At 41.3% G+C, this 25,723-nt stretch overlaps 3 protein-coding genes across 5 annotated transcripts; 1 reads left to right on the top strand and 2 right to left on the bottom strand.

The window, feature by feature from the left end:
• Nucleotides 1-218: 218 nt before the first annotated feature.
• On the bottom strand, nt 219-11,039 carry tdrd5 (tudor domain containing 5). Of its 3 annotated transcripts, none has more exons than XM_062396298.1 (18): nt 10,863-11,039; nt 10,071-10,307; nt 9,761-9,972; nt 9,155-9,461; nt 8,663-8,838; nt 8,327-8,410; nt 8,144-8,200; nt 7,584-7,746; nt 6,995-7,143; nt 6,492-6,706; nt 6,043-6,252; nt 5,861-5,927; nt 5,217-5,417; nt 4,992-5,123; nt 3,460-3,525; nt 2,944-3,132; nt 2,648-2,771; nt 219-776 (listed from the first exon to the last, which is right to left on the bottom strand). In XM_062396298.1, exons 2-18 carry the CDS (start codon nt 10,297-10,299, stop codon nt 709-711), a joined length of 2,649 nt encoding a protein of 882 aa, XP_062252282.1. In that variant the 5' UTR covers nt 10,300-10,307; nt 10,863-11,039; the 3' UTR covers nt 219-708. The 3 variants fall into 3 exon arrangements, with proteins under 3 accessions (XP_062252282.1, XP_062252281.1, XP_062252280.1); XM_062396297.1 differs by having other exon boundaries at nt 2,648-2,831; nt 6,492-6,679; nt 10,863-11,036; XM_062396296.1 differs by having other exon boundaries at nt 2,648-2,831; nt 10,863-11,035.
• Nucleotides 11,040-12,392: 1,353 nt separating this feature from the next.
• Nucleotides 12,393-15,499, top strand: nphs2 (NPHS2 stomatin family member, podocin). Its single transcript, XM_062396299.1, has 7 exons — nt 12,393-12,906; nt 13,154-13,257; nt 13,344-13,416; nt 13,600-13,682; nt 13,899-14,158; nt 14,780-14,858; nt 15,213-15,499. The coding sequence occupies exons 1-7, from the start codon at nt 12,609-12,611 to the stop codon at nt 15,426-15,428; spliced, it is 1,113 nt and encodes a 370-aa protein (XP_062252283.1). The 5' UTR covers nt 12,393-12,608; the 3' UTR covers nt 15,429-15,499.
• Nucleotides 15,500-15,551: 52 nt separating this feature from the next.
• On the bottom strand, nt 15,552-24,721 carry axdnd1 (axonemal dynein light chain domain containing 1). The gene is made up of 26 exons (XM_062395635.1): nt 24,652-24,721; nt 23,853-24,010; nt 23,674-23,777; nt 23,348-23,441; nt 23,074-23,159; nt 22,910-22,966; nt 22,605-22,713; nt 22,336-22,457; nt 21,967-22,107; nt 21,664-21,768; nt 21,161-21,281; nt 20,676-20,777; nt 20,377-20,543; nt 20,104-20,173; nt 19,268-19,502; nt 18,959-19,175; nt 18,589-18,682; nt 18,093-18,289; nt 17,810-17,897; nt 17,545-17,688; nt 17,211-17,294; nt 17,063-17,101; nt 16,846-16,947; nt 16,538-16,629; nt 16,032-16,171; nt 15,552-15,936 (listed from the first exon to the last, which is right to left on the bottom strand). Exons 1-26 carry the CDS (start codon nt 24,719-24,721, stop codon nt 15,821-15,823), a joined length of 3,054 nt encoding a protein of 1,017 aa, XP_062251619.1. The 3' UTR covers nt 15,552-15,820.
• Nucleotides 24,722-25,723: the final 1,002 nt, after the last annotated feature.

Below are 25,723 nucleotides of genomic sequence, written 5' to 3'. Positions count from 1 at the left end.
GCATCACTAGTGCTGGACAGGAAATTTAACTAGAATATATGTTTTATATTCTTATCATATTTTATTTGTTAGATTGCATTAAAAGGCTTATTGCTCATTAAAATAAAACGCTTATGTGTTTAAAGTTGATCTACGTACTAATGTCAGGTTGTGGCTGCATGAAGAAGAAATCAGTGGAAAGAACCGGCCACTTCCAAGAATCACAAAACTCAAATTGAAACAATAAAACAATCATAATAAATTTATTTCTCAAACTAAAATTACATTTGTCATGACTTACATACGACTGTAATGTTCATCATGTTAGAATATTGAAATGTTTCAACCTTAAATCAGAACAATGTTATTACGCAAAAGAAATATGGGCATCTTGATGGCCTCTGAGATAATGATAAAACACTTGACCTAAACAAAAAGGGTTTTTATAACAAACAACACTGACAAACTTATTCACTGTTAAAGAACAACCATTCACTTCCTGTCTTTTGTTACAGCAACTACAAACTAACAGAGCTCAACATATTCTAGGTTTAAATAATCTTAATGATTAAAATGACATGAAAAGTAACTTCTTATAAAAAAATATGTCACCACTTCCTTCAGGTCAGTGGTAGTTATTAGAAAATGCTGTAAATAAGGCTTCCTTTGTGTTTGGACTCATTCAGGTCGTTGGAAGTTGGTTTCACATTAGTGACAGGAGGCTCAAACCTACCTGCCCCCGAACAAAGGGAACATGAGGCCAGGGTTACGTATCTGGAGCAGAGACACAGGTGCACCTGGACAACACAATCAAACACAAACCAATATTAATACTTTAATACATTTCACGTAAATATATACTTTGCCATGTTGTAAGTGATATTTTCTATGGTCACAAAAGAGCATTTTTCACGCCGAACAAATCACTAAAAACCATCTCGACTGTCGCCCTTCTTCAGCGTCACCTCTCTAACACCTGATGGGTTCTTGTCTTTAAGTCCCAGACTAAACATGAGACAACCTATGTCCCTACAGTTGTTCAGAGGTGTCTTCTGCTGGACCTGCACTCAAATCCGACAGCAATATCACAAGCTCACAGAAAGTGCACTAGTTCATTACATCAGCAAAAGTAAGAACTTCAACCACTGGAAGTCAGCAAAAGCAAGATTCTCTGCTATTGTTAACTTAGTTTTAACATTATAAAAAACTGCCTGATAAATAAATAACCAAAGAAATGGTCATTTTCATTTTCTGCAGAGACTCCAGAAAAACAAGCTGAGTCCTGACCTGCAGGTAACAAATCTGCTGAGCAGCCACTCACAGCCGTAGGCCCATCATGAGAGACAGGAGAATCACGACAATGGACAAGTGCCGAGTTTGCATTTTTGTGTCTAAGTGTAGACTTTTCTTTTCTGAGTTAAGTTTCGTCAATGTCAGGTTTTTCAGGGAGCGCAGCATAACGTTTCTCTGGGCATATGAGGAGACCAAATATTAGAAGGAAGAATTTCTATTTCACTACTTCCATTAGCCTGAAGTTAATATACAGTAACTACTTAGAATATTGTGCTTTTAAATCTGTAATTGTGAATCTGTGTGAAACGCTGCAGGTCGCACAAAGTGATTTGTAGATAAATCTGCCGTGACCAACTCTTCCTTTCATTAACACTGTCCGGGTGGAAGCGTTGTGGAACAGCAGTGTATCAATATCAGGACAAATGCAATGAAAGCGGCTTGTTGGGTCAAATAGCTCTGGTAACAGATCTAATTGAATCTGTGTCAGGTTCTCAGTACAGGTACATCCACTACTGCAGGCAGCACGATGGAAATCAATACACCCTCTATGCATCCATGGATAAACTCTAATTTCATTGAAGGCTTTTTTTCTGTGTGGTAGAGAGAGAGAGAGAGAGAGAGAGAGAGAGTGAGAGCCAATGTGTGCATATGTGCAGGTTGATGAAGGTCATTGTATAATCCTATTAGAAAATGTGTGTGTGTGTGCATGAGAGACAAGGCTTTGTGTGCACATTTGGACTTTTGGTCCACAATGTTATCATTTTACAATATAAAGGGAACTTTACTTACTCAAGATTAAAGCTTTGTAAGATGACTTTAGAAATCTTGTGTTTATTTGTATGTATTATGACTAACAATGCATTTGGATGAATCTAATCCTTAAACTTAGATCCATCATAGATTTAATGGTGCCAAATGTAAACAAATACAGTACAAACAAAACTTGGCATGATTACATTTTCCTGTTTACCCCCTAAAGCATTATGGAAATGTGGCTCCCAAAAAAAAAAAAAAAACTAGGAAAAGCTACAACACCCACTAGAGCTCATTCCTCTGCCATGGCCCAACAGGCCCTAACTAATTTAATCAAGATGCACCAAACTGGCACTAAATCTTAGCACCATGCAAGTAGTGAAGCTTTTTGCCAAATGTTGAAAAGTAATGAGAAAAACAACCAAGGTTCCATTCAACATTGACAAAATTACATTTGCTGAAAGAGCTTTAGTATAAATAAAACTGAATATAAAAACTTGTTTAAATAAATCTGTTGCCACTCACAAACCTATTAGTATTGGTTATCATCATTATGAATTATACCAACACCATGTGCTTTACCTCCCTCATAACATCAGTGAATATAGGTGTGTATACGTACCCTGAATGCAGCTCTGGATTTTGCCCAGGTCAGGGGTATGGAGGCAGAGGGTCCTCAGGAGCTGAGGTGGTGCGACCAGTAAAGGGGCAGCGATCTTCAGCTGGTGCTGCTCCTCCCCAGGAGTCTGGTAACAAGAGCTCAAATTATAGCTGGAAGTACTTGTTGGAGGAGTCCGGCTCAACATCTGAAAACAGAATCAAGTTTATTCTATTATAAGTTATCACTCATTACTTTACCGTTACCTTAACTCCACAGCTATGAAGTGTTTCTATAAAAATACAAAGATGTCTCCTCACTGTGAGATCAGCTGTAGAGTGAGCTGGGGTTGTCTTGGTCTGGATCACATCTGGAGGGACGAGGGGACTGGTAGCAGGACTTGTAGAGTTAGCATGAGGGAACTCATTGGTCACGGACAAGGCCAATTCACTACAGCTGAGTGTTTGTTCATTCAGAGGAACACTGAATGGGTTGACAGCCTGCGTATCCTTAAGAAGACACACTAGTTAGACTTGAGCAGCATTTGCTCACACTATTCTGTTATGTTAACATAAAATCATTTTGTCCACATACAAATAAACATTCTTTTCTACCATTTAATCTGTATTAAAATAAGGTGACTGCAGTGAATCAGAAATCCAAAATCAATAATCTTGAGTTGTATTCCAAAAGTAAGTTAAAAACAGTATTTCAGTCTAAATCCTCCCTAAAAATCTAAAGGCATCCACATTCTAACAGATCTAAGCTTTCTGAATACACACAGTGAAGATGGAGGGGGTGTGGCTGTGCATAAGGTCAGTGTCTGGTGGTCATACTTGGACCTGATGGATGACCTCACTGTCCTCAATCCACTCCAGGGCAGGCGGCTCTTCCTCTTCAACCTGAGACACCAAGAAACCTCTGAGTGCTTCACACTTACGTCGCACAAACTAATATAATGATCCATAGTTGAATGTGCTACGGAATGATAAATAAATTCATAGGTCCGATTTATTTATGTAGCATGTGATAAAATGACAGACAACAGAAAAGTGAGACAGAATCAGAATGAATAAAAAGGAAGATTAAACAGATGGGACTTTAAATGAGATATAAACTCATCTGTAGTGATACAGGAGCTAATTAGAGACGGGAGACTACTGCAGACCCTCGCAGGCAACATGTTTAGAGGAGAAAGGGAGAGAGGAGTCTTTGTGAGGATGAGCGAGGAAATCAAGGCTCAGTGACGTAATGGGGAAAAGACTGCAATACTACGCAAAGACAACCCTGCCAGTATTGAATCTACTTTCAGACCTAATTGAATTCATATCTCGAAAACAGTTCATCTTATCGACTTAACACCAGAGGAAGTGCAGTGTTGACTTTGCTATGTAGCAGCAGTGGCTGGGACACATTAACGAAAGTGATAATGTAAATTACGACATCTGTTAATTCTCCAGTTCAGGGTTCTGCTCATCGCCCTTTGAATAAACAGGTGACCAGGTCTTGGAGCAGCAGAGGTTCTGTGGACTGAGTGAGCTCATTTACAAACAGCCCGTTCCAAACAGGCAAGTTTAGAACACGCAGTGCACTAGAAGGACAGATAACGAGTTGTTGGGTGACAGTAAATATTGGCTCAGGCTTACCTGTTACATGTACACATTAAAATCAGTATTCAGAGCAGCATGATGCACAGTCAGCACAGACTGAGAAAACAGTATTGAGGTTTGAAAAACGATCAGCTGACCCATTTTAAATAGAGCCATGATTGTATGGTAGCTTCAAGTTGACTATTTACACAACTGTGATGTCGACAGGATCAGTCGCTCACGTCAGAGGAAAAGTACCTTGAAGAAAAAGAACACTGGGTGTGGGAAATTTTTCTGATACCGAATTTCAGAAGCATTAGTAACTTACTACCTATGACCAGAGACTGGAGTTAGTCACCAGTGAGGTTCCTTTACTCATATTCTGTTGCCTTGTAAGTCATTAGTCCTCAAACAGCTCACTGATCGACTGCCATCTTATTTACTAAACAACAACAAGCGGTGACCTTCCGCTAGTCAGACTATATGTGTTAGCAGTGATTGTTTTGAGTGTGCACGCCAGTACAGTTTGTGTGTTGAGGGTACTCAGATAAGAGCTATGAACGGAGAGGAACAGAAGCAACATTAGAAAGACTGGCGTGTGAGAGGGAGCCCGAGAAGAGACAAGGAGAGTGCTCTCTTAGATAAGAAAACAACTGAGTCATCATATTCTACAACTCCACCACACGCATCCAAGTGGGCAAGTACTCACACTAATCTTTAGTTTGAACCACAATAATAAAGAAGTGCAGCATCCAGGCCTGTGTGTGTGTGTGTACTACCTTCAGTGTGGCTGACATGGATGGTTCAGGATTGTTTGCTGGCTCAGTGCAGATCATCTCCTCCTCTATCTCTGGCAGGTCAAACTTTCCCTCCCCCAAGTAGAGACTCACTGGATTGACCTGGACACACAGCTGCGGAAAGAACACCAATCAACTGACTGATCACAAACTTTTGTATTTAGCATAATCACGATGCAAATAAGAGTTTGTGTGTAAGGGGCTCACTGCTGCACTTGCTGTGGGGCAGCACTGTGTCCCATGTCCTTGGCTCAGCAGGGCAAGGTGGATGTAGACGTTGTCAGCAGTAAGTGTGTTACACAGGTAGAGCTGCAGCACATCTCCAGTGTTACAACACGTAGTGCCCACCAGGGCGCGATCAGAGCACAGCTTCTGGAAACAAGCAGTGGCCTCAGAAGTCCAGCTGCCCTGAGAGAGGAAAACCACAACACTCACACTCCTAAAAAGTCAATGATTACAGCTCTGAATAATAAAACTGTGTGCAACACTAGAAAGACTGACCCAGAAAACGGTGTTAATCTTTAGTCAATATACACAGTGAATATAGGTTTATACTCATTTATCCTTTAGGAAGATTCAAATATTTATGAGGGAACCACTACTGTCTGCATTTAAGTTACATTTAATGTTAAACTATCACACTTACTGTCTTTAGAAGCCTTAAATGAATGGTTTCTCAACAAATAGGTTATGTACTAGGAAAATCTGACTAGTAATGATGCAGGATGAATACTAGAATTAATTATAAGCGGATAGAAGAGGGACATAGTTGGCATTTTGGTTTTAACGTTGAAGTGGTGCAGAACTCTGCATGAATGTGAATTGAATATTAGGTCAGCTATCGCACTCACAGAGTTAGGTTTGATTCCAGCAAGTGATGACGGAACAGCTTGTGCAGGAAGAACCAAGTAGCATGACCTGGTGAAAGGAGAGATGAAGAGTTCAGTATAAGACACACACAGACACACACACTGACCAGCTTAGTGGTACGACTTCCATCAATTGACTGCTTCCATGTCTGAGATGCCCATACTTGAGGAACTTGAGGTTGGCACTCTGCACAACAGTCATTCCACCGAAGTCGACGTAGTACACCTCGACTTGAGTGGGACTGATGATCTGATGGATCACCACTCGGTAGAACCATATTCCACCTGGTGACACGCAGCAGACCTGACCCCGTCGTACAAATGGCTTACGGAGGGTGTAGCTCTCCGACACCTTGGGAGAGGTGTAACATCGTCTACAGCAAAAACACGAGAGGGAGAATGAACCAAAGGCATTGCTCCCAGAGAAGCATCAGGATTCATGTGAATTTAAGGCTGAAGCAGTTTTGAAATTATTATTAGTTTTACTCGCACTTTTTTTCTAAGAGTGCAAGTGTTACTATAATTATGAAATAGTAAAAACAGCAGCCTGCTAGGGAATTCAGAATTTTGTTCTTAAGTCTTTTAAACAAGCGGCCAAGAACACGTCCACCACCTCATCTCAATCATCATGTCCTCCATAGCCTGCGCCTCTTTGCTGTTGCTGAAGCGGATGTAGAAATGTCCTGGAGACTCCACATGTTCCACCAGGACTTGGAGTTGCTCTTGAGCTTGACGGCGCATTGGCGGTTTGAGACGTTGACTCTGGAGAGCATCCAGGGGCACAGCAGGGCTGCAGTGCACCTGAATGACAGGGTAAATCTCAGACCTCTACAGGCGGACACAACAAGTAAAAGGGGAAAAATAACAAGTAGTGAGCAGGACACAGCAGTTCAAGTCTACAAGACCATAACAAAACATTAGTAATATAAAATATCTAATGAAAGTTAAATAAAGAGTGATAACTGGTTTGAGGGCTGACTAAGCCATACATTGACAAAACGTAAGTGTAAATTCATGATTCACATTTACGTATTCCTGTGACCTTTTCATTTGGGTCTTTTGCTTCGGATTCTGGTAATGTAAAATAATGGAATAAAAAAAAAGATGTTGCCTCACCATTTCTTGGTTCTTGGAAATGTGACCAGTCTCTAGCTTCTCGTTCTTGAAATCTTCTGTGATCTCATGGTCGTCTGCTTCCATTTTGCCTTCCCAAGGAGACTCTCCGCCGTTCAAGTAGTAGCTTGTACCGTCAGTTTCCTTTGAGTCTACACAATACAGAAAAATTCATTCCATGATAAGTTCAAAGCCACAATCAAACTATTTTATTCCAACAGGTCATTAGAAAAGGTTTTAATACAGAGACTGGTAATCGAATGACACTTGCAGTGAATAAATAAATAGAGGGATGGAAATTATATAAACATAACATTTATATTTACAGCTAAATCAACTTCAAACAATCCTGTCACCCCAAGTTCACTATTCTGCCAGTCTGACCTTTCTTTCCAAAAGCAATGTTTGATTGCTTACACCACTCTGTCGCATGACTGATATCTAACCACATTACAAAAAAGTGTGACCTCCCCCTCTCCATGACAGCTGCTATGGTCATTTATATTTCTGAGGTGTTCATAAAGCACATTTCCCATAACAAACTACAAACAGGCCTTGATAACTGGTACTTGAACACATTCACGGTACACACCTGACTGTGTGCTTTCATTGTCATGGATATCCATAACTATCCAGTGGTGCCCGTCGTCGCCCCCTGCAGGCTTGAGGTGCAAGGTGTCTCTCATGGCGTCGACCAGTTCTGTGACACTGACAAAGCCGTTCTGTAGCAGCGGCAGCTCCTCACCAAAGAGCCTCTGAGGAGCCAATCAACACAGATGAGCTGCGCAAAGTGTGACCACACATAATTTGTCTTCAACTCTCATGCTACATGTTAATACTGTACTTACCTGTTAATACTGTACTACTTCAGATATATTACTTACTGCTCATAGTTCTTATATCATACAATACCTGTTAATACTGTACTATTCCATATATATTTTCTACTGTACATATCTTATTTATTTACATTCCATTTTAAATACGCACAATACTCTGCACTTTAACTCCTTTTTTTGCACTTCTGGTTAGACGCTAAACTGCATTTCGTTGTATAAGTACTTGTACTGTGCAATGACAATACAGTTGAATCTAATCTAATGTGACAATATGAAGGTAAACTGGAGCATTGAATGACTGGTTTACTTTTACCTTATACTCTGCAGGCAGATTGTGCACCGATAACCCTCCACGGGTCTGACGTACAACCTGCAGCATGTGAGGATGTTAAGAGTTTCATTACAAAATAGAAAGAAAATGCTTCTTTCTCGTTTCAAAAATAATTTATATAAATAATAAGTTCTGAATCAACTCGCTCAAACTAGTGGATGTAACCTTCAGCAACTTGTCCTTCAGCTCCTGATTAATGGTGCCAGCTACTCCATTCTCCAGGATTCTCTGACGGAGCTCCTCTTCCAGCTGACGGAGAATTTGAGGAGAAAGAACAGAGATATTTGAACTTAGATTAAATAACATTAAGTTTTGTTTGGGTTTCCAGGTTCAGCAACAAGACCATTGACTGTATATGAAGACGAACAAGATGACCACTCAACAAAAGTGTCATCCCTGGTGGCTGACTGCAGTAGAAGTCCTAAACCCCACTTCCTTCAAGTTAATGGTTGGGACATGGATCAAACTAAAAATGCCGTTTCTTTGTTTTAAAGAGCAAACCTTGAGAACACGTTTCTGAAAGAGTTGATCTTCCTGGCAGAGCTTGTCTTCAGATTTTTGGTTCGTCTCAACCTTGTTTGGCTTGTTGCCGACAGTTATCGACTCTTGACAGACATGGCCCGAAGTAGTCTCAGCAGAAGACTGGTCCAAAGGATTCTGCTGCACTGGGACAGGAGCTGAAAAGCAAAAACGTGTTTCAAAATATTAGGAGCCACTGCTCAGGGCTTTTTTGTGCAAAACTAAAAAAAAATCAAATCGAGTTTGAACACTGTGTTAGTTTATCATTTCTAACCCTCTTACACCGAGTCGATCCATAAACATTAGACAGATTAAATAGCTATCCAATCTCAAATAAAAGTAATGTGTAATGCAATCAAGCTACTGGATAAAGATTGCTCAATAGAAAAGTTGTAAATGCAACAGTGTCTCCAAAAACTAACCCTAACCCATTCACCAGTTTACCAAGTATAACCACAACCTCTAACAGCACACCTGGGAGTATTGAGGCTGTGTGAGCAATGGTGCCAGGCCCTTTAGGTGCTGGCTCGTCAGTTCTAGGGGACTGTGGCTTCACAGGTCCAGTCCTCCTCGGTGTACTACACGGTCTGACCAGGTTACTGGGTAGCATGTGTTGCCTCAGGGTCAGAACTGAGCCCAGACGGCTCTGCTGGATGAGGATAAGGTCTGCTGCTGCCTCCAGCATCTCTCCGGTGGAGTAGAAGCCATAGTTGTGGACACGCAGAGGGTGGCCAAAGCAGCGCAGGTAGCTGACCTCCAGGTCAGATAACCTGAGAGGACCCTAGAAGAGGGGCTGCTTCAATACTCAAACTAAACAACATTTTGCAATATGAGAACTACATTGGTTAGAAATATGAACATAGGCTTCATTCTGGCCTCTCTGTGTGCTTTTGATCAAGTTAAAATAAAAAAACTAACAGTCTTCGAAATCGCTCTCAATTGGATCATATTTGTCCTGTTTCAAACGATTTGGCTTAGATGCCTTTAATCAAACATCTGAAAAGTTTCAAACAGTCCAACTTTTTGTGGAGAAGAAACACAAGTTGTTTCGATGAGAAACGGTGAATGATAAGGTCATACCTGGGAGAGCAGGATGCAGAACTGAGCCCTGAGCTGGGCAGGGAGAGCTAGAGGAGCATGACCTCTTCGGGGAAGCATCACAGGGGGGGAATAGTGATGGGGGCGGTTCGATAAGTGGCCGAAACCACCTCTGTTAAATTTCCTGGCCGTCTTAGTGGTGCGCTGCTTGGCTACCAGCTCCTCAATCCTCGACGTGGACTCATCGCCTACAGCTGCATTGATGGAAACCATAGCCAGGGTGACTTCACTGCAATGAACTGCAACGTTAGCCAAATTGATAAACACCCACAAATTAACAAATCAACTCTACCCTTTAGGAATATTCCACCATCTGCGTTAAAGTTGATAGACACCACGTCGGGCATCTCCTTCACCATGTCCATGACATTCCTGAAGCCCAGGAGTTTCAGGGGAATGGGATAGCCCAACATCGCAGCAAAGTCCTGCCTGAGCTTATCAGGGTCCAGGCCCAGCTTGGACGTGATGAGCAAGGAGCGAACATCCTTCTTCAACTTGGCAAAGGCCACTTCCTGGTTCATGTTGCCTGCTGAACCAACAGAATACACAGCAGGAAACAAAATGGAAGAAAGAGTGATGGGGTTAAACTGTGCTGTGAACACCAGAGGAGGGCGTCATGAGATAAGATCTTTTTATCAGTACCACAAGGGGTAAAGGTGCCACCAGCAAGGGGGATCGAACAAAATGGGACGGTACAAGTAAAGAAACCATGAACACAAGGAAATTCAGAACATATATAATCTATATACAGAATATATGCATACAAAGACATGTTTTAACAATGACCTAGTCTCCCTGGGTCTATTATATAATTTATAAATACAAAATCATGGTCAAACACTCATATTTCATCTTTTGTTAAATTGATTAAACATATCCAGCAGCTGATTATTCTTTTGGGAGTAACTTCTAACTAAGCAGCACATGGCTAACACTTAGATTAGCATTACATTTAACGTTAGCTTCCAACCACCTAAATCACGTGGTGCAATAAATGATTACACCACTGCTCAGCTAGTAAAGTGTTTCAATAGAGAGACGACGTCATCGAATGCTTCCTGAAGTTCTGTGGACTCAAAGTTACCTCGTGTGTGTGTTCAGCGTCTCTGCGGCTTCATCCTCCCAAGATGTCTCAACCTCTCCTCTTCGTCACCTGCGCACCTGTGGCTCGCTAGCTAACCGCGGCTAACAGTAGCTAGTAGTAGCTACGAGTAGCTAGCAGACCGCTGAACGTGTGAAGACAGAACATTAGCATGTACTTCGAAGTCAACACGTTAATACACGGTTTTAAATGAGGTTAAAAGATGATTCACGTTATTTATTTTAAAAGTTCCCTTTTCACTTATTGGCAGATTTCATTGTCTTTAGTGTCCGGATGTAACTGAATGTTAATGGGTGTGATGTTGTCTGAAAGCCGATGTTATTCTAAAGGCTGTTTTTCAATAGTATTTATAGAACTTACACTTGAACAAATCCAAAAAATGTATTCAATTATTTATGGATTAATTTACAACCTCCAATGCTATTTGACAAATGCAAAGAAAAAAAGGAAAGAATCTGTTATACATATTAGTAAAGTAAAGTAAGTATTTTTTTAATGTAAAATAACAGGTTTTTGTCAAAAACACAGAATCCTACATTTCCCATAATGCAAATCAGTCTGTTTTCATTAGCCAATCTGTCCATCCATGACGTCACTGCATCATCATGGGTTAATAAAATCTGTCTAAACTCGTTCAGGAGCAGAGAAGACGTTTAACAACTGAGCTCACCGGATGACTGTGTAAACTGGAAAATCAAAAAATAGATATGATAATAAGAAAAAGAAATAAAAGACTATTTGTATTTATTATATTAGGAAAGTCGAAGCTAAACTGAACCGCTGGATTGAATTAAAAATCTGAATTAAATATGATTTGATAATATTTTTAATATAATATCTTTGTGTGCCAAACTCTTTCACAACCATACAAATCACAAACAGTCAGTGTCTCTGAGGTACTATCAATGTCCTGCTCATGCTCTTTGTGGTAATCTGGTAAAAGCCTCAGATTGTGGGCCTCCCCTCAGTCAAATCTCCTTATTCCATTTTAGATTAACTTCATGTATAGCTTTGCTCATTGTGTGGAGGCCTATCATAGTTAATGCCATTTCATCCCATAAACACTCCACAGTTGAGTGAAGAGGTCCTTATAATGGGTTTGGACAGAATTGGACTCGTGATTTCGATAACAGATGGGTACATGAATTGACTTCCAGGTTAATTAGACTGTAAAAACTGTGTCAGCTATTTGAAAAGAAGAAGCCTGAGTCTGCACATTCCCTGTGAAGACACACTGGATCCTTCAGCTCCACTGGCAAAGAAAACACACACATTTGGGTGTAAATAGATTTAAACCTATAATTATTTTTTACCCTTGTTAAAACATCTGGATAAGAATTGATGAATAAAACAGAATAATACTGGAATAAACTTCTTTTCTATCAAATAGGGCAATTTTAAATCAGGGGTAAAAACGACAGAGATGGTTTTAATGGTTTTAATTGTATTATCTTGAAATTTAAAAATTTGCTGTTTTGACAAACATTTGATTTCATGCTCACTAATGTTGAAAACAGAAATATTTCAAAAGAGAGTTGGTCTCGTGTGGCACTCCCACTACCATCCTACACTCCCACATTCAAATCGCCGGATTCACCACCAACATAACGTGTCTCATTATCACAGTAGACGGCTCCAGACACTCCAGCCAGAGGAAGCAACTCACAGCTCCACAATTTGTCCTTCCTCTGCGCTTCTGTACTCTTTACTGCTGAACCTCCAGCCGGCATGGACAACTCCTCAAACGTCCACATGCCCGATTCAAGAATGAAGTCCAAGGAGGAGAGTGAGAGGGGAGCCGTGGTTCCTCCCAGGAGTCACCGGCAAAGGCCGTCGAAGGCAGGCCGGGCCCCCGAGGGAAGGAAAGAGAAGCCTCGGAAAGAGAAGCCAAAGACAAACGACGTGAAGGCCGAACAGGAGGTGGAGGTGAAATTGAAATCAACTGTGGTGGACATAGACAGAGTGAGGGATGATGAGGTCAAGGAGGAGAACATGGTGCTCCTGGAGGCAGCAGAGCAGGAAGATGGTGAGTTGAAGCCTGAGGAGAATCCTGACAGGTCCTCATTTATGTTCTTTATTACTGATAATGATAACTGATAACACTTTTTATGGCAGAAGTAAAAGTCTAGTTTAAAGTTGTCTATCTTAGAAGTTGTTTAATAACTTTTCTCCACTTTCGGAGTTAATATCTGAGTTGAGTTAAATGTTAATATTGTCTTTATTTCCACGCAGACGTTGGAGTGCTTCTTACCATTCACTGTGGCTCTCCGCAGGTTTGAGGCGCATGGACCTTGGAGTGTTTGAGTGGCTGCTGATGGCCCTCGCCTTGGCTCTGGTTCTCCTCTTCCTCCCTCTGTCCATCTGGTTCTGTTTCAAAGTACAAACTGCACTACAGACAAAACTGAAATGTTCATATGCTTCCATTTATTTTGACGGACTGATGTCTTTCGTTTTGATTGACAGGTAGTTAGAGAGCACGAGAGAGCTGTGATCTTCAGACTCGGTCACCTACTGCGTGAAAGACCCAGAGGCCCAGGTTGGCAGAGACTCCTGCAATTAAGCAAAAATATAAGTATTTCTGTAGTTATAGATCTTTAAAATTATGCTTAAAACAAAGTTGATGTCTGTGATGTACATTTTTTCTATCACTCGAACTAAAAACGACACAATAGCTCATGTTATAACATTTTTAACAAATCTTTCTCTTTCCTTTACCCAGGTCTTCTTTTCTATCTCCCTCTCCTTGATGTTTGTCACAAGGTTGACATCCGACTGAAGATGCTGAAGGTTCCTCCTCACACGGTACAGAACAATGAAACACACAACTGAAGTTTATTCACATTTAGCTACATATGTGAAAATGACTGTAAATAAACGTTGCTTCCTCTGAGCCCTGAGATGAAACTTGTACGTAACCGGCAACTTTAAACCACAGTAGGACTATATTCACAAGAGTTCACATTAAAAGGATTGTGACTAAAGTAAGCATTTTACCAGACAGTACATGTGTGTATGCAGGTGGTGACAAAGGACTTGGTGAGGCCGGAGCTCAGTGCTGTGTGTTATTACCAGATCGAGAACGTGGCTCTGTGCTGCACGTCCCTGTCCAGTCTGACCACGGTTCTGCAGACTCTGGTCCAGGCAGCGGTCAGAGACGTTCTCGCCCAACACACATTCGGCCACATCCTACAGCACAGGAGGAGGATCGCTCAGCAGATACAAGCAGCTGTTGACTCTGTCGCCTGTCGCTGGGGCATCCGAGTGGAGAGAGCAGACATGTAAGACTGAGGACAGTAGAGTCCCCACAGATTCTGTAATTAGTATAGGGTTGAAACTCACCTTCTTAAGCATCCTAACCCCAGTTAGTGACAGCATTTCTTTAGAATTACAGGCCAGCCGTTGTATGCCTCTGACAACCAGTGCAGTGTACATACACATTTATATGAGGTCACCGTGACCTGTGACCTCTCACATCTAATCAGAAAATCTTTGAGTCCAACCAACAGTTGCTATTTTTGAAGAAATTGAGATATGATGTTCAGGCCACAACTAATTAATCAATCTTAGTCTAAGAAAAAGGATTCTCTCATGTTGTTGTAAAATAACACGTTCACAAGGCAAAAAAAATGGTGACCTTGACCTTTGACCTTTAATGGGATGGATGGACAAACTGAAAATATAATGCATCCAGCCACACACTGATGCTGGCACAGGGGATATATAGATGATTTTGAAGGAAAGGCAGAAAACAAGGAGATAACTCTGCTACTGATCTGTGTGCGAAGCATCTATTTCCTCTGCATTCAACGATTTTTCCAAGAAAACAGCAAAAAAGGAATGTTGAGATGTGTAAATCCTCCAAACCACAAAGGTTGTGCTTGTGTTTGATTTTCTGTCAGAGACGAGCTCAGTTTTCCTGTGGAGTTACAACAGAGTCTGGCTGCTGAGGCCGAGGCCAAGAGACAACAACAGGCCAGAGTAAGTGACGAGAGCACCTTTTTAAAATTGTAATTATCTTCTATTGCTGCTTTGCAATTGTTTATGGGTCTTTATTTATTTATTGTCAAGAATAGCATTTAGCAAACTCAAGAACTCTATTATTATTAGCATTATCTGCACATCATTTGGAAATACTATAATTAAAGCTTTGTGAACTTTATCGTTAGAACAGTTCTTAACTTTGGCAGCTTCCACTAGTCGTATAAACTAGAGAGTGGCAAAAAGCAAAGCAAGCCAGTTGGCAGTAAAGCCTGTAAAACAGTGGTTCTTGACTTCTATTGAGGTAATGGTCCAAAGGGTTTGGTTACAAACAGCAGAGCTTCTCTCCTCCAGGTAAAAGCAACAGAAGTGGAGTCAGCTGCCTGGGAGGGGTTCAGGGCCTCCTTCCGTCACCTCCATCCAGCCCTGGTCCTTCCATTCCCCCCAGATCTCCTCAGTGTGACCTCTGACCCCTCATCTCTACCTCTTCCTCCTCCTCCTCCTCCTGCTGTGGAGGAAGAAGGGAGAATGACAGAGGGGGAGCGGGAAACAGACTCACCAATGATGTGACAGATTGTGAATAAATACCATTTTATTATTGTTATTGTTATCAACAACAACAAATAAAGTCATTGAATTTGTGTTATGACTTTTTATCTGAAAACATTTCCCTTCAAACACCTGAGCCAAAAATAAAGATCCTGAAAAGTCGCACTCTCTGAAATATAAATATTTCCGTTAACTATTTTTTTTAGGGAAAAGTGCATGCCTTTTTTTAACATCAAAAGTACAATGAAGCCACATCAAACCATAACACAAATTAGAGTAGCACTAAGTGATAGTAATTTGCATACAGCAGCCATGGAATCTGAACAACTTGCTTGTTGCTGCATTCCTCTCTGGTCGTGTTCCAAACATAAACGTCTACAGGGAGTTGCAGCCTCTTCTAATGAGCCGTCACGTCAGCGTTTCTTGGTCCTTCTGGTGGTGCTTGTTGGTTTGGCCTCAGGAGCTGTTTTCTTTAGAGGAGCTGGGAGTTTTTCTGGTGGTGGAGAAGGTGGTGGTGTTTTCTTTTTCTCTGCAGCACAAACAGAGAGAGACCTGTACTTCCTCTACACTGCCTGTAACTGCTTCTCCTCCTCAATTAAAAGCCATTAAAAATGTGTTGTTTACCTTCAATACTTTTGGGCTCCAAACTGGGCCGACCCTGCAGTTGTCTCTCCAGGTCCTGAATCTTCTCCAGAGCTGCCTGCAGGGCCTCCTCAGCCTTCAGGGCTCGCTGTTCAGAGCTCTGGACCCGCAGCTCAGAATCACTGTCAAACACACGGAGAGGAATCAAGATCTCCAGCAAAATGAACTTAGCTGATGCATGGACTTTCAACAAAGTTATTTCCACAATGACTGATTGTTACTAAACTTGCCAGAAAAAAATAGATTTATTATTGTATTGACCTTCTGACAGGATCCTAATTAATCTGCAAAGTTGTGGTAATTGAGTGTTCAAATCAGTACAAAACAGTCAAAACAATGAAAGAAGAACATAAAGATAACATGAGTTAAAAAAAAAGTTGAAAATAATAGTTCTTTATTTATAGGCCAAAAGCTGATCTGTATATATTATCACATAGTATTCCTGAAAATACAAGTGTCCTATAGAGCATTTGGAACATTGAACTTACTGCAGTTCCTGTTGCAGTACTCCTACTGTGGTCAGATCACTAAAAGCTTTCTGAGCTTTATCTGTTGCTGGACACACAACCAGTTCATCAATCTGACACACACACACACACACACACACACACACACACACACACACACACACACACACACACACACACACACACACACACACACACACACACAACCACACACACACACACACACACACACACACACACAGAGACACACAGACAGACAGACGGTCAGAGAGACAGAAATGTTTTCAGGTCAATACATACTAATTATGTGTGTGGTTTACTTGTCTCACCTCTCTCAGGTGGACTCTGTTCTCCCCCAGCTTTCTTTGTGTTATGTTTCCATCGTAGCCAATCAGCTTCACCACTGGTGTTTCACAAACCATTAGCTCCCCCTGCAGGTCAAAAACAACACCAAGATATTTTTCAGATCTGTTTCTTTTTTTCAATCTTTTTTACAATTGGCAGACAACTGACTTATCAAAGTACACTTCATAGATGCTTTAATACCTCAAAATCTTGTTTTATTTCATGTCCGTCAGTGGTGCTCTGTGAACAAAAGATGACCACCACCATCATGATCACCATCACCACCATCATCATCATCATCATCAGCAGCAGCAGTAGCAGCAGCTTTTATCCAAAATAAATAACTGACTTCTCTTGGTTCCACGCCAGTCTCATCTTTGACCTCTGTGACCTCACTGTATGTTGTATGCTCTGCTGAAACCTCTTTGTCTACCTGTAAAAACACACACACACACACACACACACACAGGCATCATGAGAAACAGTAAAACAACGGTGGCTTTTGATCCTGAAAAAAACTACATAATGCTTTTAAAATCTGATGTTTAAATAATGACAATTATTATCTTAATTTAAAATATATAAGTAACAACAGCCTAGCTCATATTCACTAAAATGTGTTCTCTTTGACCATTTATCAATTTCATACTTTCATGCTGGTTATATTTGAGTTGAGTCCTCACCACAGTCCCGCTACTGTCTGCTGGAGAAGCTGACACATCACTCCTGGAGGAAGTGGCCGATTGGCTCACAGGCAGCTCCACCTGACCCCCTTTCACCCCCGAGAGCAGGATGACACAGGTCTGCACCCAATCAACGCATTCCCTCTGAGAACATACACAGGACCAAACACATGCACCACATTATGTAGGTTTGCAGGGCCAAGCATGCGTTGTACTTTAGTATGGCGCCCCCTGGTGGAATGTTCTTGATGAGACCGTTGTTTACCTGCAGCTTTCTACACGAGTCATTCATCTCATTGTCATCCTCAGCTTGATGTGGAAAAGTCGTCTCCTCCAGAATCAACTTGTAAAAGCTAAAGTCAATACACAAACATTTTCAATCTTAAAGTCTCTAAACATATTTCAGCATTTTTTCTTTGTTTTGATCACTCATATCTTTATTCTAAATCAGGCTAATGTTTGTGTCAGTATCAACGTTTGTTTATTTGACTACAAACTAATTGTTAGTAACTCTGGTTAGCAGGGTAGCAGCTAACAACTTCAGGTACCTGGATATGTATTTGGAAAAATAGTCCAGTTTCTGGGTCAGGAACTTGCCATCCGTATCCAGTGTCTGCGGTGAGATGTTTGTAAGGTATTGGTGTTCCTGTTCATGGACCTGGTCCTGGTCCTCTGTATGGTCAGGTACCATGAGGAGCAACAGATCCAACATCCAGCGGGTCTGAGCCTTGTGAAGAGAACTGACCTGGTCGGGACGATACAATGAAAAACCAGACAGCAGCTTGTAATATTACAGTCGGTCTTTCGATATTAAAATGATGAAAATAAAATTTTAAAATATTTAAAGTATCAGTTTCCCCAAATTTGTGTCACCTATATGAGGTGCCCAAACCGAAAATCTTTATAACATCATCAAAATTCATGAGGCTGACATGTTTGTTCCACTTGATGTGAGACATTTAAGTGACAATGGAGTTTTCGCAACATTTTCAAACTGGGTGCAAACCTCACTTGACAGTTTGAATGAACCTGGTTGGTACTTACCTCCTCACTGAGTCCCTGGTTCTCACCATCTGTGGTGTTGGACAGGCTGTTTATAAACTCCTTCACTTTATCCAACATGTCTTCTGTCTCTTTACTATTTGAACAAGCAATCACAATAGAACATTTGAGAGCGATGACAAAGAACTACCAGGGAATTAAAGTTCAGTTTCCCATTAATAAAACTGTAAAAACAATGAATATTCAGAAAAGCTTAGAGACTTGGTTTGTCTGGCGAAACTCAAAAACTCAAACTGCCAACTGTCTTGAGCTGAGGAATATTCAATTTAGTTATTTTGACATGATTAAAGAATACTGTACAAATGAAACCTTTGATCTATTAACTTGCTCTGCCACCGAAAGAACAACGTACTATACATCGGGCTCATCTTGGTCCCTTTCGTTCCCTTCTCCGTCTCTCGTCTCGCTCTTCAAGGCTTCCTCAGCCAAACTCTGCCAAATGCACAGTGCCTGCTCGAGCTTCAGCCAATCGGAGACAGACATCGTCTCTGGCTGGCAAATGTCTGAGTCAAGCTTGGACACCCAAGACTCCATATCCCCGAGCAGTGACATGATCTTTGCATGGACGCCTGAAATAGAAACACCGGTCAGTATCTCGAGGATTCTCCGCTACAATGAGACCCTTTGAAACATTCAAATCAGAGAAGGTGTTGGCTCTCACCAGTTTCTCCACTGGCCTGTGTGTCCAGTCGTTTAAGGAGCTCAGGCAGGACCCTGACCAGCTCACTCAGGGCCGCCTCACCTACCGGAGGTTCACCGTCAGGAGAGGAGTGTCTCCTGAGCAGCTGAGCGCTCATGTTCAGCCATCTCTCCTGGACACAGCCGAGCTGACCTAGTGTCTGCTGGCAGCCAAACAGCTCCTCACCTTGGTATCGCTCACACTGTTGGGCCAAGATCTGAAGAGAAAGAGCAGACAGAGGCAGACTTCAGAAGACACTTGGCTGTTCACTGAACATTTTGAAAGACCCAAACATACTAATAAAGCAGATCCACTAGCTATTTGGAATCAAATCTAAAGAAATCTAAATGAGAGAGAAATACTGGTCAGAAGAATGTTTCGACATTAAGTGTTTAATGCTCTGCTACTGTGAAAAGACATCTACATAGGATATTCAATCATTTTTTATGCCTGAGGTTTTAAAACAGATGACAGTGCTAAATAACAAGTGATTGGTGCTGGACACATATGAGACGGATGAGATGGAAAAGAGGTGGAATACAGAAAACAGGTGACAGCATAGATAACATGGATCTGATGTGACAAGTGATAATAACTCATAAGAGATGAGTATGATGCCGACAGAGGAAAGTGATGAGATGATGTGATTGGATCAAAAACACGACAGTGGAAACAGATTGAACACATGATGACAGGGAGATCATAAATCAGAAAGATGTCAGAAATAAGAGACTTCATGTGAATGATCAAAATGAGAAACAACAGGTAGATAAAAATCACAATGACCACAGACACACAAAGTAAATGTGTTGTCTTACAGTTGACCACTGGTTCAAATCAGCATGAATCTTTTCCAGTGTGACATTCTCATATTTGGGGTGAGGACACCTTGAAACACAGGAAAAAACATTATTGGCAGATTTCACACATATAAAAATCTTCTCAGGGACTTTGCCTCATTATACTGGGCACTGAATCAAGTAACAATAAAAGACGGTTACTGCTTTTGAAAATGTTATTTAAGTTTTATTTTACTACGGCACTAGGTAATGATAGAATACTAAATAAACTTCTTTGGTAACTTGTCATACTGGTTCTGTGCCGTGCAGAAGGAGATCCACTTGGTGATGTCTTGCTGGATGGCATCCATCTCTTCAAACTGAGCATGGTCCCTCTTTTTCATCTGGGACACGAAAGCCGTCAGCTGCTCTTTCCAGTTGTCAGAAAGCTCCTTGATGATATTCATGTCTTCTGTGTCCTACAGCAGGAGGATCACTGTCACAGTCAGGGTGTCACTGAACCACCAGGAATACTTACAACAAGCAAAGTGTGGAGTGAAGAGTTTTTAATGGGTCATTCAGAGAAGGTAAAGGAGGAGGAACTGCTTTACCTTTGAGGTGAGGTAAAGGATGCAGTGCTCTGCTGTTTTAAACCAGCTCTGCTCGTGGACATGCAGCCGACGCACCAGCTCCAGCTTCTTCACGCTGATCACCTGACAACCAGAGAAAAAAGCTTACTTCACATGTCTGGATCAACTTTTGGTAATATTGATTCTGCTAAAGGTGGCATGTCGATCCAGTAGTCAGCACTGTTTCTGTGTGGAGTTTTCATGTTCTCCATAATATTTATCGACTATAAATTGACCATATGTGTGAATGGTTGTTTGTCTCTATATGTCTGCAGGGTTGTACCCTGTTAGCTGGGACTGGCTCCAGCTCCCCTCGCTACCATTAGGAAAAAGCTTACTTCACATGTTTGTATCAACTTTAAGTCAGTATTCCTCAAGATTCAGTAAACCTGTTATTGAGACCATCATCTCACGTTGCCACCACACAACAGAAGGTTAGTCCTGCTGTAAGATCATGGCTCACACACCTTGAGGGCGAAGCAGAAGGTGAGCTGACTCCACGAGTCTCTCTCCTCAGTCATCTGAAGCATCTGAGCCTCGAGGCGACCTCTCTGCAGCTCATACAGCTCGTGGTAACCCTGGACCACACTGAGAAGAGCACAGGAACATTACAGAGGCAACACGCAGTCACATTTTGTTCTTTGGCTCTGTATGGTTACTTAGGTTTCAGCTCGGTGGAAAAAAGTTATAGAAATTATCTTTTTACTTTCTCATAACAGGTAGTTAAATCTAAAATAAAAATGTTTAGATAATTAAGCATACACTCACCCTGTAGACTACAACATGAAATCACCACACTACAGGTGAAATAAATGACTGATAAATGTATCTTATCATACATTTATAATTGTAATCAGAAAAATAAAGTTCATTAAGTTGAAGCTGGTTAATTTATTCATGTACTCAGATCCAGTTTGGACTCAGCTCTGTGGAGGTATGTCTGGTTCTGTGAGTGTAACAAGGATCTGACCCTGAGTTGGTGTGTGTCTGATCAAGTTCCTCCGCGAGCTGCCTGTGAGAGAACTCCACCTGCTGGGAAACCGAGGCATCGCGGTCTCTGATCTTGAACAGTTCCCTGTGAAGAACACATAAACACACATTTCCTCAGATATGAGCACATAAATTTCCATTCACACCTTTTAATTAGTGCTTTTATTTTCCTCCCTTGCATTTATTCTTTTTCCCTCTTAATATAAAATCACACCAACGTATTCCAGTATAATTATGTGACTTCCTCCATCGTGACCCGGCTGCCAGACCCCGTCCTACGTACGTGCTGAGCTGCTGGATGGATGTCTTGATGTGGTGGATCTCTTCAGTGAGCCGGCGGTCCAGAGCCCGCTGTGCCACTGCCTCAGTGTGCAGCGCCTTCAGGCAGCGGGGCATTCGCTCCAGCAGGGACTGGTAGCGCTGTCTGGATACACAAACACAAGAGCTTCTGAGAAATAGGCTTCCTGGGTCATAGAGAGTTCATAAAAAAGCTCACAAAAAAGGATAATCCAGTTTATATTAATTTTATATGGGACTGCTTTATTTGTATCTGTTCTTGTTTACATCTATATTTGGTCGTAAGGCTCATTAAACTCTGCCAAAAAGTGCAGAGGTCAAGTTAGGTGCTATCCCGATGTTGCCGGCTGCTCACCTGAGCTTGGCAAGCAGCTGTCCCCTCTCAGCACAGCCCACGCTGACCTGCCTGATCACTTCATGGAAAACAATGTTGTAGATGTTCTGCTCAACCTGCACCAGCTCCAGCAGGCCCTCCATCTGTAAGACATTCCATGGCAATGTTAAAAAAGGACTGCTACACAGAATGTTATACATCTAAATATGTTGTGGTTGGAAATGTTGGTTTTTGTTTATTGTGTTGTTTGATTTGAGTCGGTGCTTCAAGCAGAGGCACACAGCCTCTACCTGCGAGAGCTGCGTCAGCTGCTCACTCTGCTGATCCACTCCAGCCTTCTCCAGCATGTCGTCCATCATGCTCATCAGCTGGACCACTTCTAATCTGCCGCTGGGCCTCCTGGACACACAGAACATACACACCGATCTGTAACGCTTCTCAGTTCACTTTCCCTTCACGACATTCATCCCTTATCTTACCATCGAGTTTCTTCCATTTATTAGGCTGTTCTAATTCAGACAACAAAATCTCCTGGTAAAGACTGTTCAACAAAGGTTCATCCATTCATTAGATACGTTCATAATTTAAAACTCACAGTGATGGAAAGTGCCGGAGCTTGTGTTCATCATCCTGCAGCTGAACTGTAAATGCACTGAGATACAACATGAGAGTTCACAGACAAACCAAATTTCTATTTGACAATGATAGAATGAGTGTATAGACTTAACAAAGTGGGTGAACATAAGGAAGCAGACTCACTCCTCGTAGAACTCGAGGCCTCGCAGCCCCTTGTTTTTCACAATGTGATATTCCTCTGGTATCAGACTGTCTGTGATACTCAGGTTCTGAAAGACAAAGTTGCTGAAATGATCCCCTCATACTTTATACTAGTGTGGGATCTTTTAAAACGGTTTATGTCTTCCAACTTTTCCCCAATGTATTTGTCCTATCTGGTTCATTTTGTTTTGTTGTAAAGTTCTGCTTTAGATTTTCGAATAAAAAACAATTCATAGTGTAAGTTAAAATAAATAACCTGTGTGTCACCAATGCTGTTCCTGTCGGTCAGGGGTGGGAGGGGTGTCATCTTCCTCTGGGTTACCATGGCATCACACAGGAATGAAATATCTCTGTATTGACACCAAACAAATATACACATTCAGTTTCCTTAGTCCATCTGTGGATCACAGAAATACAAATTTCAGACTTTTTAAGACATTTCATGTTACCCTCATTCTATATTCTTGTTATTGAATCAGCTGTTTAAAAAGAAACCTACAGTAAGTTTGGCTTTACTGGATGTTCAGTTTATAAAACACAATATCTAAATAAATGTGTAATTTGTGACTTTCAGGTTCAGACCTGCCTGCTCCGGTCAGGGACGTTGGCTGCTCCAGGAAGTGTCTGTATTTCTTGCGTCCGAGCGGGTGATGCCAGACTGCATCCGGCCGTCTGATTCCACAGCCCTTTGAAACACAAAGTCATCTTAAGGGAACGCTCTTGTGAGATAGCCCTCTCATATAGAGTAGGCTTGTATGTACCTTGCAGTGGCGATGGTGTGCCGTGTGACCCAGCGTGCTCCTGGTGCAGACAGTGGAGGTGAGGCTGACCAGCAGCTCATCTGGGACCAGCTGGTTGTTGAATGAAGGAAGCTGCATGTTCCTGCTCTCAGCTGGAGCCCGGAAATTCAGTTCTGCTGCTGAGAGAAAAATTGAATAATAAGACTGTGACCTGTAGGAGGGGATGGTACCTCTCCCACTGTTAGAGCTTTCCATATAATAACAGATATTTCTTGCACCAGGAACAAGGAGATATGACACGTGTAACCTTTGTATTTAATGCTTTTGTTGTACTTAGGTATATGTGTGGTGTTCATATTAGAACTCACTGGTTCACACCTCACACGTATTTAAAAATAAATATTTAAGTATTTTGTATTCATATGGTGCATGAAATGAACTAAACAGAACTTAACACTTCAGACTTCTGTCACTTATAAGGTGTGTCAGGCAATGAACTAAAAGTGTGACTTTTAAATGTAAACAACAGAAAATATCACATTAAGGCATTTTTTTTGTTTAAATTTTCATTTTGCCCTTTGGTCTTCTATTTTAATATCCAACATCTTTTATATTCAATTTCCATCTGCATTGATTAACAGAGATAATCAAGATGAGGACTTTAATGACAGGTAAAGAGAGAGAGAGAGAGAGAGAGAGAGAGAGAGAGAGAGAGAGAGAGAGAGAGAGAGAGAGAGAGAGACAGACAGACAGATCTTGTGTCAGTGTAGCATCCCCCTGTTAGCTTCATGCTAACTTCCCCCCCTGACAGTCACCTCACCTCTGAGGTCCGGTACCGGCTCCGGCCTCGATGAGCTCGGCGCTGAAGCGGCTCTGACGGACGCAGACATCGGGTTCTGACGGTGGAGAAGTGACCCTCGAGGCTCCAGCGACTCTTTGATCAAACTGTGATAAAGTCATTCGAGGGATTCGAATTTTTATTTAGAATAAACTTCTCAGAGTCCAGACAGCGACTGATCCCGCGGCCTCCACTTCCTGGTCCGGTTGCTATGGAAACATCTCTTTGTTGTCTAAGCTGTACTGGTTAGTTGTAAACAATTATGTTAAATAGATTAAAATATTAAGAAAATTATCAACAACAATAATAATAACACACTAGACTTTACTGTTCGATTATTCCTTAATTTATCTTTATTTTATTTAATATTTCTTATTCGATATATTTTTACTGCTTCTTATTTGTCTCTCTGTTTACCTTGACTCTGGATATTATCTTATATTATCTATTATTGTTATTTATTAAAATGCTGCTTAAAAAAAGCATTTCCCTCGGGATTAATAAAGTATCCATCTATCTATCTATCATCTATCTATCAACTATCTATCATCTAGGAGCATGTGCACTAATGTGGAGGAGATCATATCTATAATTCATTCATTTTAAATTAATTAAAGGACAATATCATACTGTAAATTACCATTTGAGCATTTAATTAGACCTTGATGTCGAGATATCATCCATTTAATAATGAAAATGTATGATTAAATAAATAAATGTTATATATTGTGCAGGCCTGTTATATGCTTTCCTTAGTTTTTGATATGATACAATTAACTCTCCAACTTTTATTTTAATTCTTTTTGCTGCAATGTGTTGTTCCCTATGTATCAACCTTTAGGAACCATGTACATTTAATTATAATTTTTTAATTAATTTTATTCTCTATTTGCTCATAGTTATAATTTAAACCTTGCTCATCAGTGAGTCGCCCCTCCCTCACTCAGCAGAGAGACGGTTATAACCCCCTCCCATAATAACCCCTCCCTGCCCTGTGTGCTCGGCCTGTTGGGCGCCACACGCCTCTCTCTCTCTTCCTCATGTGTGATGGAGG

The sequence above is a fragment of the Platichthys flesus genome, chromosome 9 (genome assembly GCF_949316205.1).
Source record: "Platichthys flesus chromosome 9, fPlaFle2.1, whole genome shotgun sequence".
Lineage (NCBI taxonomy): Eukaryota > Metazoa > Chordata > Actinopteri > Pleuronectiformes > Pleuronectidae > Platichthys > Platichthys flesus.
This window is presented reverse-complemented; position numbering and strand designations above follow the sequence as displayed.

Coding starts and splice junctions, on each gene's coding strand:
- axdnd1 (XM_062395635.1), bottom strand. CDS start 24,721: ATGTCTGCGTCCGTCAGAGCCGCTTCAGCGCCGAGCTCATCGAGGCCG. Junction 23,160..23,347: donor ACAGCATTGGTGACACACAG/GTTATTTATTTT, acceptor TTTGTCTTTCAG/AACCTGAGTATCACAGACAG. Junction 18,290..18,588: donor ACCAGGGACTCAGTGAGGAG/GTAAGTACCAAC, acceptor CGTCCCGACCAG/GTCAGTTCTCTTCACAAGGC.
- nphs2 (XM_062396299.1), top strand. CDS start 12,609: ATGGACAACTCCTCAAACGTCCACATGCCCGATTCAAGAATGAAGTCC. Junction 12,907..13,153: donor GGCAGCAGAGCAGGAAGATG/GTGAGTTGAAGC, acceptor GGCTCTCCGCAG/GTTTGAGGCGCATGGACCTT. Junction 14,159..14,779: donor CGAGTGGAGAGAGCAGACAT/GTAAGACTGAGG, acceptor ATTTTCTGTCAG/AGACGAGCTCAGTTTTCCTG.
- tdrd5 (XM_062396296.1), bottom strand. CDS start 10,299: ATGAACCAGGAAGTGGCCTTTGCCAAGTTGAAGAAGGATGTTCGCTCC. Junction 7,747..8,143: donor ATCTGCCTGCAGAGTATAAG/GTAAAAGTAAAC, acceptor TTGGCTCCTCAG/AGGCTCTTTGGTGAGGAGCT. Junction 6,253..6,491: donor GACATGATGATTGAGATGAG/GTGGTGGACGTG, acceptor TTTTTGCTGTAG/ACGATGTTACACCTCTCCCA.